The sequence below is a fragment of the Arvicola amphibius genome, chromosome 6, assembly GCF_903992535.2.
Source record: "Arvicola amphibius chromosome 6, mArvAmp1.2, whole genome shotgun sequence".
NCBI classification, from domain to species: Eukaryota; Metazoa; Chordata; class Mammalia; order Rodentia; family Cricetidae; genus Arvicola; species Arvicola amphibius.
The window spans coordinates 7,751,803-7,762,995 of NC_052052.2; the positions used below are offsets into that span (position 1 = coordinate 7,751,803).

Sequence of the window (11,193 nt, forward strand, 5' to 3'; positions counted from 1 at the left end):
CCCAGCACAAGCTGGTCTGAGCATTCTGTGGCTCAAACCCCAGGCCTCTCTCTGCAGCTGCGGGTGAAGGCCCAGAGCAGGAACAAGCTGCACTGGAGAAGACACTTGGTCGTTCAGCTGGTTCTCTTGGCCCCAGCTACCTCTGATCCAACGTGGAACACTTGGTTCAAAGAGCTGATGGATGTGGCTCTCTGAGAACCCAAGAGCTTAGTCTGAGCTGGAGATGCCACCTAGTATTTGGTACTCAGAGACTGACTTCCTGCTCCCTGGCGTCAAGCCCACAGCAGAGCAATTCTGCTCTCTACTTGGCTGGGCAGACATGAGCGCTTTGGGAAGGGCACCTAAGCAGCTAGGCTGAGGCCAATCAGCTCAAGGGCACATGGTCTGAGTGTGCCGGACCCTGGGTCCCCACAGTCCAGAATCACTCCTGTCAACACAGAGCACTCGGTGACCGCTCAAGTTTGGGAGGCTGTAGTGTGTCACTTCAATAGCGGAGCAACAGCGTTGGTACCCCTGCCAGCCTATCGTTTTCCCACAAACTCCCCTCTCCCTTGGCTACAGTGGGGCATGGGTAACTCCTGCTCTAGTAAGCTTTCTGGGTCATTCCTGTACCTGGCTCCTCTCTCCAGAGACCAGAGCCTAGGTTCTGGTGAGAGGATGTGGTGAGGCTGAGTCAAGTTCAGCACCTTGGAGAGAGGACAGCTGTGCTGTTGGAACTTAGAAACTGGATTTGAACTCAGGCTTTGATCCACAGAAGCATTATGTGGGTGAACAGATGTGATTAAACAGGTTCCAGGTCCTTGCCAGTCCCTTCTGGGATTGCCTCTAGTGCCAGGGTGCCACCCTGCCTCAATAATGCAAGATGCCCACATTCTGAACACTCCAGGGCAGTCCAAAAGTTAGAGCCCCCAGATTTCACTATCTGGATCCTCTACCCGACAGTACTGGTCCCTAGAGTAGGTTCTCTAACACCTTGGTGGGTGCTTGATTAGCCTGGGGGCTGGTCTTGTGACTGTTGGGTCCCCAGAGACCACAGGACCACATTCATCAGTACCACTGGTGGGACCAGAAAAGGTCAGGGGTCGTGACTGAGTTATTATAAATACACATTTTTTGTTAGGTGACAGAGGGCATAGACGGTGCTGTACAGAGCTGGTTTAGGCTTGGGGCCAAACGCCACAGAGATAGACAAAGACTGAGTCTACCCAGCAGGGCAGGCCAGGCAGCATTCTGGGGCCTGTAACACTTGGTTGGTGGGTAAGAGTCACTGGGAGTCTTGTTCAGGGCTGGCAGGGCCCTAGACACCTTGGAAGCTCCTTGGTCCAGTCCGATTGAGGTCGTGGGTGGTGTTGCAGTGGCACCTAGGCTCAGCTTATATCATTCAGGGCCTGGTGGGACATGAAGGGCGTCAGGAAAATGTCTAATATGTGCAGGACGAGGAGGCACAGCAGGGAGGCTGGCAGGCCACTCACCTTGCGGGTGAACTCAGGCAGCACAAAGGCTGCGCGGTGCATGTCCGTGTTATAGTATTTCAGCTGCATCTGCTCCACCTGGGCCTGTGTCAGCTGCTGCACGGGCTCCCGGAAGTTAGTGCTCTGGGGACCAGGGACCAAAAGGTATCAAGAAGGGGCTCTCAGCATCCGCCCACACCCTACCTTGCAGGTGACCCCCAGCTCACCGGGTTTTTGCTACATAGCATAAAACCAATCTGGCCACTTGGGTAGGTGGGGATGGTGCAGTAGGCATAGCCCACCACAGGGAAGAGAGATTTGCAGAAGTGCCTCATCTCCTTGATGAGGTCCAGGTGCAGCCACTGGCACTCACCTATGGGGGAAGCTGTGGGTCAGCCTTGCCAGAGAGAACAGATGGCCCATCATGCATCCCACTGTGCCCATGCTCACCCTGGCAGCAAAGGATGCCGTCCTCCTTGAGTGCTGTCTTCATGAGCTGGTAATAGGACTCCTTGAAGAGGCTCTCAGCGGGGCCTAGAGGGGCAGAGATCATGGCTAACCTGGCTGAGACCTCCAGGTGTGACCCATGACCAAGCCACACAGCTGCTCAGCGGCAGAGATAGTGTTGGACCAAAGTTTGTGGATTGTGGAGCCTACTGCCTCTACCTGGGGGGCCCTGCATCTAACCTCCTCCCACCACACCCCACTCTCTTCAGGTCTCCGTCTGTGGTGTCAAGGGAGAACACAGCTCTGGCTGGGGGGGCTGCTGTGGGTATGGGGCTTGTCCTGGCTCACCCATGGGGTCCGAGGAGTCGGTGATGATGACGTCGAAGGCATCTTGGTTCTGTTTCATGAACTCAAAGCCATCACCCACGTGGAGGGTCAGCTTAGAGCTGGAATAGCCGATGGCCATACCCGGCAGAAATTTCTTAGAGACTTCAATGACATCCTGGGGAGGGAGACAGGAGGGACTGTGCTGGGTCAGAGGTTAGGGACTCCTCGTTGGGTTTCCTTAGACAAGCCCTTCCCTTTCAGAACCCCAGTTCTCACAGATCTATAAAATGGGAGGAACTCCGGACCCTCAGCTATTCAGGGGCTGACTGGCTCTCACCCGGAACTCACCATCGTGTAGACCGAGATCCGCCTGGCTATGTCTCCCAAGTGCTGGGGGATTAAAGGCGTGCACCACCACTGCCTGGGAGACCCTTTAATATATATATATATATATATATATATATATATATATATATATATATTTTTGGTTTTTCGAGACAGGGTTTCCCTGTAGTTTCTAGAGCCTGTCCTGGAACTAGCTCTTGTAGACCAGGCTGGCCTCGAACTCAGAGATCCGCCTGCCTCTGCCTCCCGAGTGCTGGGATTAAAGGCGTGCGCCACCACCGCCCGGCTTCCCTTTAATATTTTTGAGAGTCTCATGTAACTCAGGCTGGCCTCGAACTTTAGATCTTGTTTCTATCCCCTAGGTGCTGGGGTCTAGGTATGTGTGGCTACAGAATTCCTGATGGCCAGGACCCTCCTTCTATCCCTAGCTAGCCTTATCAGGGGTCACTGTGATGTCTCCTCCAGTTCAGAAGATCAGCTACACGCTCAGAACTCACCTGCCCGTCATCCCAGAACCTTGGGCAACACTCAGAGCACAGTGCTCACTAAAACCACACTGGGCATAAAGGGTAGATACCTTAGTTGCTGGCGAAGTCCCTGGCCCTGCCAGGGCCTTAAAGCAGAGACTAGCTCTGAACATACAAAGAATTAACATCCACAGGGCAATGTGTGCCAGGCTTTAACTACCTGGTTTTCCTACTGAATCATCTTTTTAGACTGAGGAAACAGAACATTGAGCCTTAGGGTGCAGAGGCAGAAAGGGACAGAGCTGACCCTGGGGACCCAGGCCTTTCCTACAGCACCCACCTCATCGATCTCACACTGGACCACAGACTCCACAGACGGGTGCTTCACCACTTCCCGTAGGACGCCCCCATCTCCACCCCCGATGATCAGCACCTGGATGGAGGAAGGACAAGTCAGGCCTGAGCAGGTCCACTCCCACAGAACCTGGAGCTGTCAATGCTCCTCCCAGCTACAGGTCTCTGACTCATTTTCTACCCTTGAGAGAACCCTTCTGTCCTGGAAGCCTGGGTTTCCCCTTGGGGTTCTCAAGAGACCAGCTCCTTCAGGGGCTCCACTCATCTGGGCTGGCAATTTCTAACAACCATCTAGGTGGCATCTGGCCCCATATCTAGTGCCAGACCCGTTTTGGGACCCTGAGCTCGGGGCCGAACCCGGGGGGATGGGGGGGATGCAGTACCTTCCGCGGGTTGGGGTGGCTGCAGAGCGGCAGGTTGGCGATCATCTCCTGGTAGGAAAACTCGTCCCTCTCGGTACACTGGATGACGCCATCCAGAACCAGCACGTTGCCATAGGTTTTACTGCGGGCAGAGTGACAGTCGGGGATGTGGGTCCAGGGGCACGGGGAGAACGGGTCCCAGTCTACCCTGGGTCCGCACCGTGGCCGCCACGGGGTCCCGGTGTGGGCCGTCGGGGTGACACGTGGCAGGCCGGCCACAAGTGGGGGCTGGGTGGGCCTCGGGGTCCCCTCGGCTGACGTGTCCTGGAGTGACACGTGGACGAGGGGCCGGGACGCGGGCTTAGCGCGCGGGGGCCGGGCCTAGCGCAGAACTTCTGACAGCTGTCCCGGCGCGCGGCGGGCGGTACCTGCGGAAGACGAGGATGTCTTGGTACCGCGAGCGCCGGTGGTGCAGCAGCTGCTCCACCTGCAGCGACAAGGCCTGGCCAGGCCACAGGCTGCATGTCTCTCGGAACCAGCCCTCACGGATGGCGGCGGGGCCGGGCGCGGCTGTGCTGTCGGGGCTGGGATCCATGGCGGGCGGGCGGGCGGGCGGGCGGCGCGCGTCGCGGGCCCGGGACTGCAGGCCGCGCAGAGCCGCAGCACAACGGGACCAGCTCTGCCCGCCGCCCGCGCCACAACCTAACCCGTCTGGGGGCGGGGCCTGCGGCGAGGGGCGGAGCCCCGGCCATCCAATGGCGGCGTGGGCCGGCCCGCGGCTTCACGGGTGCTCATTGGCCGCCGGGTCGCAGCCAGCGGTGATTGGCTGCGGCGAGTTGTCCGTCAGCAGCAGCAGGGTAGTGCGGCCGGCTGCCGGGCCACGTGGGGCCAAGGGGCCCAGGCGGCGGGAGGGTTCCGGGGCGGGCGGCGCCGGCGCAGGGGTTCAAGGGCCGGGGCCTCAGCCTTGGCAGCTCACTGGGTTTGAGATCCTGAGTTTAGTCCGGGCCCCTAAAGTATTTTTATTTACTTGCGAGGATTGTCGCGCCATTTGGCTACTTTGCTTTGAATTGCGAGCCAGGAGCGGGTGGCTGCGGAATAAGAATGGGGCTCTTTCCCAAAGAGTTTCTAAATTTACCCGAAGAGCCCTAGAAGAGGCCCTGCACATTCATATTCAGAACCAAAAAAGACTGGCGCGCATTTTTTTCTTTTTGACAAACCGAGTCTTGCTCCTTGAAGGGTGGGAGGGAACGTGCTGTTTTTATGAAAATGTCAAGGAACTTATCAGAATCACATTAAGCATGCTAATTACCAAATATTAAATGCTAATTGCTCCATACACAATTTGAATGCCAAGGAAGGAGGATGAACCCGGAATAAGCAATTCCTGACACCGTGTCAGGGATGGCTCTTGACTGACATTAGCAGCCTCCACCTGGAGCGGGAGCGTGCTCCCTTGTCATAACGCACAGGCTGAAGCGCACGGGCTGCTGTTGCTGGGGGCTGCAGCCTCAAATCTGTCTCCCCCCCCCCCCCCCCCCCCGTTGCTGACTTCAAGCTCCTAAAAGGAGGAGCGAGGAAGGCAGTCCTAGAAAGTTGCCACCGCATCCAAGTAAAGGATCATAGTGGCTCAGATGGAGGGAGATAGTGTATCCAGTTTTACAGGCTTGACTGGGATAGCCTCTACTTGGTAGAGTGCATGGCAGTTCGGCCTCTGGGCTATAACTGGCTGTTCACTTGCCAGGAGCCCTGAGCCAGAATGCAGATTGCCACAGGGGTAGGGACGGTTCCTGGAGATGCCAGCCCCTGATGACAGGCTGAGCTGGGTCCATTCCATCCCTTCCCGTAGGAACAAGGGTCCAGCATGTACCCTCCAGGCATGTACCTTTCAGGTTTAGGAAGATGGAGGTACTGAAAAAACTGCAAGTAAAGCCAGGCATCGTGGCATACATCTTTAATACTAACCCCGAAGAGTCAGAGGCTTGAATCTCTCTGCGTTCAAGGCCTGCGAGGTTTATGTAGGAACTATCTATGTAGGAAAACCAGAGATCCACAGGAGACCTTGTCCCAAAGAAAACAAAAACAAACCAAAAAACCAACCCATCCCCCTCCTCAAAACAAAAACATAAAAAAGTAAATAAAGACCTGCAAACAAAAAACCTCCCTGAAGCCAGGTGGTGGTGCCAACACACTTTTAATCCCAGCATTTGGGAGGCAGAGGCAGGTAGATCTCTGTGAGTTGAAGGCCAGCCTGGTCTATAAGAGCTAGTTCTAGGACAGGCTCCAAAGCTACAGAGAAACCCTGTCTCAAAAAACAAAACAAAACAAAACAAAACAAATCCCAAAAAACAAACAAAATCCTCCCCGAATGCACAGTGACCCAGAAGCACGAGCCAGGGGTGACCAAGAGGAAAAGCTGTGGTTCTGCTTTTAGCCTCACTACCCAGTCCACTTAAAGCCACGGTGATACTGAAAATCAGATGCCAGGCAGAAAACAGAACACAAGCTTCAGCCATGCCTCACTCCCAGGTGCTTGTGGACAAAGGGAGAGGAGGCAGGCAGAGGCAGTGGCAAGGTACGCCTGTCAGTGAACAGTGGCTGCTGGCCATGGGGCTGCCACATGGTGTCTGTCACTGTGGAGACTGGCTAGATCAAGAGATCGGCCAGCTTCTCAATCCTGAGTGCTGGGGTTAAACACATGTGCCATTCCACACAGCTTCTGCGAGTCTTTCGAAGCATTGGGTTTAGCTGGTAAACGCTGCCGCAGCTGAATGTGAGCAGAGCCTATTTGGCGGCGGAGTGGTGCCTCTGTGAGCAAAGGGCTTTCCCTGCACTCTCCTGCCCTTGGCCCCTTGCCCCAACTAGGTCAGTCTTCAGCATGTCAGGGTCTATACCTCCTGCTTTCCTCCAACTTGGTCATCCTAGGTCTGTTCAAGTGATCACCTTGGGCCTTGGCTTCAGTGGCCTGAGCTACAGCTGTTCTCCAACCTGCCCAGGGCTCCCTCCCCACGCTCACCTTTTGTGAGAAAGGAAAAATTTGAAAATTTATTGCCTGTGCTGGCTAGCTATGTAGTTGACACAGCTGGAGACATCTGGTAAGGGGGAGCCTCAGTCAAGAGTATTCTTCCACCAGATTGGCCTGTGGAATATTTTCTTTATTGATGATTGCCAAGAGAGGGCCCAGCCCACTGTGGGTGGTCTCCACCCTGGGCAGGTGGCTCTGGGTGTCTAAGAAAGAAAGTAGGGAAGCAAGCCATGAGGAGCAACTAGTGGGCATGTTCCTCCATGATCTCTGCTTCAGTTCCTGCCTCCAGGTCCCTGCCCTGGCTTCCCTCAGTGATGGACTGGGACTGGGATATGCAAGCCAAATAAACTCTCTCCTCCCCAAGTTGCTTTTGGTCAGTGTTTGTAATAGTAATAAAAAGCAAACCAAAACACTGACAATCTTACTGTCTGTGTTTCCCATTTTCACAAGTAAATGGAACCGGTAGGAAATTGTAATAAAGAACAAGGGAGGGGTCATTTGAGTTCTCCGAGAAACTTTTCTTCAGGGTTTTCTCATGTAGACCAGGCTGTCCGAAACCTCATGATCTTCCTGTCTCCTCCTCCTGAGGGCTAAGATTACAGCCATCAGGCCTGCTTCTTCCTTTCCACTCATGGGCACAGCCCAGTGCCCTCCTGAGCATCCCCTACCCTCAGTCACTCTCTATGGAAACTGCTCACCACTGTAATTAGACTGCCATGGGTTAGCAGATTATGTGCTCCTTGCTCTTCAATGCTCACTGTTCTGGGATGTCTGTACACTGTGTGAAAATGTATTGCTGTGATTGATGGAACAAAAAGCTGAGCGGGGAGCTGGAAAGATGGCTCAGCAGTTAAGAGCACTGACTGCTCTTACAGAGGTTCTGAGTTCAATTCCCAGCAACCACATGGTGGCTCACAACCATCTGTAATGAGGTCTGGTGCCCTCTTCTGGCCTGCAGGCATACATGCAGGCAGAATACTGTATACATAAATAAATAAATAAAAAAAAGCTGAGCGACCAATGGCTAGGAAGAGGTTCAGCAGGAAGTCTGGGGACAAAGAGTATATGCCGGGAAGAAGGGAGGAGATACCAGGAGACGCAGAAGGGAAATGGAAGATGCAAGATGGAGAAGTAACACCACACGACAGATCATAGTTTAATACAAATTAGTTTATTTAGAAATAAGCCTAAGCAATTGGCTGAACATTTTTTCTGGTTGAGCTTTCATAATTAATAAGAAGCTGGGCAGTGGTAGTACACACCTTTCATCCCTGCACTTGGGAGGCAGAGGCAGGTGGATCTCTGAGTTCGAGGTCAGTCTGGTCTATAGAGTGAGTTCCAGGACTGCAGCAGGGACTGTCGTTATTTGTGGCCTGGCAGTCCCAATGAATTTCTTTTCTTTCTTTTTTTTTTTTTTTTTTTTTTTAGTTTTTCAAGACAGGGTTTCTCTATAGCTTTAGAGTCTATGCTGAAATTAGCTCTTGTAGACCAGGCTGACCTTGAACTCACCGAAGTCGGCCTGCCTCTGTGCTGGAATTATAGGCGTGTACCCACCACTGCTGGCTACATTTGACATCCAATGTCAGGTACAAAGCCCGTGACCCTGAGATTAAGAATCTCACGCTCTCCTGACTGAGCTAGCTGGGCAATTCTAGTCTACCAGGCTCTCTAGCCCAAGGTAATGATGAGATTGATCAACTATTAGTAGGAAATGTGCTAGAAGCCTCTGAATTTCATAAGAAACACCAAGTTAGGGCTGGAGAGATGGTTAAGAGCATTGCTTGCTCTTCCAAAGGTTCTGAGTTCAATTCCCAGTAACCACATGGTGGCTCACAACCATCTGTAATGGGGTCTGGTGCCCTCTTCTGGCCTGCAGGCAGACACACAAACAGAATATTGCATAATAAACAAACAAACAAACAAATAAATAAAAAGAAACACCAAGTTAATAGCAAGGGTTTGAAAAAGATTTTTTCCTATCGCTTGACAACAAGCCAAAGAAATTATAAGGGGATGTCCTACCTGTTCTTTGTATAACCAAACACCACTACCTGCAGGAAATGAGCCAAAGGGTACTCAAAGAAATGTAATTTGGCAAATGGATGTGTTTTATTTGGTAGAGTTTAGAAAATTAAAGTATGGCCGGGTGGTGGTGGCGCACGCCTTTAATCCCAGCACTCGGGAGGCAGAGGCAGGCGGATCTCTGTGAGTTCGAGGCCAGCCTGGTCTACAAGAGCTAGTTCCAGGACAGGCTCTAAAAAAGCTGCAGAGAAACCCTGTCTCGAAAAACCTAAAAAAGAAAAAAGAAAGAAAATTAAAGTATGTACGTCACACCATAGATACATTCAGGATTTCAATGGACAAATGCTTTGAATTCTGAATAGGCTGATTCTGTAATTCCACATTTATTAGAAGTTACCTGTACAAATTAAGGCTGACATTGCTCCAGCATGTCTCTAGTAAAGGACAACAGAAGCATATTACAGGTATGCCACACAGTTCTACAGGACAAGCAGTTATAGAAACATCTAATCAAACTCTAAAGGATAGGCTTTATAAACAGAAAGGGAGATAGACTGCTCAATGTTTATTAACTTTAAATGTTTAAAATGCTATGAAAAAGGAACAGCAGCTGTGGAGAGACACTGGATGGTAGGGGAAAACAAAAGACCTGCTGAGCTAAATTAGCCTGTATGCTTTAAGAATGTGCTGAACTCAGATGGAAAAGTTATGTGTTATGTTGGAGAAGAGGTTTTGCTTTTATTTCCACAGAAGATAAGCTATGGAAACCACCAAAATTGATAAAAGATGAGATTCGAACAGGAGAGACCTCTTGATTAGAAGGAGGGGGGGCTATAGTTCATCAAACATTGTGGCCATTCAATCTAAACTAACTTATAAGACTGACAAATGTCTTTCATTTGATCCAATATAACCTACCAAAAAGGGAAACTCTTCAAAGTTAGGATTGGGGCAAGGTTTTGTTTTTATCTTTCAAGGAGAATAAAGTCATCCAACTAAGGGATTTGAAGACCACTGGACAAATGAGAAACCTGAAGCAAAAGGACAAGCCCTGCAGAGAAAACGTCCTAAGGAGTAAACCAGCCCAATGATCCAACACATTTCCAACAGCATAAAACTGCATAAGTCTTCCCAAATGTTTGCTTTGCTTTTCTCTACAGAGATATAAGTCAAATGGTCTTTTTAAAAGTCCCAGTTCAATTAAAAATTAAAGCAGGCTTTGGAGTTAGAGTGTGGCTCTCTCCTTTTCGAACCCCAAGCATGCTTGTTAAAGGAAAATCCAAAATCTCTGTCTCATGTCAGAAAAGCTACCTGGTATGGGACAGAAGGAAAACCAAAATTAAGGGACTATTATATTGCCACTAATCTCATAATGCTTTGGCTTTATTTTGACTCTTTAATTTTTTTCTTAAGGTATAAATATTACCTCAAAATGTATAAGATTAATATATACATATATGCATATTTAAACTTTTTGTCATGATAGTAATGGTCATATAGAGTACTAATTCTAGAAAAAAGCTTCATCTAGCTTCCTGTTCATGATTTCAGGCTTGAGTCTGAATCAAGTAACTTAAGAATTAAGTTTGTGTACCCTGCATATATTTAACTAACTGTGGTCCTTTAACCTGAGATCTGTTGCAAATGACATTTAAGATGTTAAAGTTTATCTTGTCAGGGCGCCAGATAAACCCTACACTTTTCTATTACACGGAGACTAAACAACAGCTAGCTCTCCCAGGATTAGATTATTATTCTAATTTTCTCAAAGTCCCCGTACAACAAGAAGCAGTCTAGAGAACATGACACCCACAATCCCAAGAGGTGAGGTGGATGGTTTTTGGTTATTTGGTGAGTTATGGATGTCTGTCATTTAGGAGGGTTGGTTACAAGTTATTATTGATCATGATCAGGAAAAAAAAGCTAAAAAAAAAGAGAGAGATCAGATTCAGGGGTCTTTTTCCAAAGGGAAAAAAAGGAGGGGATGGGGGGGGGGATATAGTATAGAAATGATAGGATAAAAGAGTAGATTGTTGAGTCTACATTTTTTTGGGGGGGATAGGGAGGGACAGTTGAGATAGGGTTTCTCTGTGTAGCTTTGGAGTCTGTCCTGTAACTTGCTCTGTAGACCAGGCTGGCCTTACTCGAGATCTGTCTGCCTCTGCCTCCCGAGTGCTGGGATTAAAGGCGTGCGCCACCACTGACCAACTGGAGTCTATTTTTGAACAACCACTAGTCTCAAATATTTTATTGGTATGGATTTTTATATATTGACTCAAGTTTAAGGTTATTTTTGTTCTACTGTACATACGTTTATACTCTTGTTTAAGATCCTGTACCTATGGACATTGTTTAACAGTGTAATGCACATTTCTAGTCCTGGAAAGTTGTTATTA

At 50.1% G+C, this 11,193-nt stretch overlaps 1 protein-coding gene across 1 annotated transcript; it reads right to left on the reverse strand.

Moving 5' to 3' along the window:
• Window positions 1-1,089: 1,089 nt before the first annotated feature.
• On the reverse strand, window positions 1,090-4,357 carry Srm (spermidine synthase). Its single transcript, XM_038333534.2, has 8 exons — window positions 4,182-4,357; window positions 3,775-3,895; window positions 3,378-3,470; window positions 2,247-2,400; window positions 1,902-1,985; window positions 1,679-1,824; window positions 1,473-1,595; window positions 1,090-1,388 (listed from the first exon to the last, which is right to left on the reverse strand). Exons 1-8 carry the CDS (start codon window positions 4,346-4,348, stop codon window positions 1,368-1,370), a joined length of 909 nt encoding a protein of 302 aa, XP_038189462.1. The 5' UTR covers window positions 4,349-4,357; the 3' UTR covers window positions 1,090-1,367.
• Window positions 4,358-11,193: the final 6,836 nt, after the last annotated feature.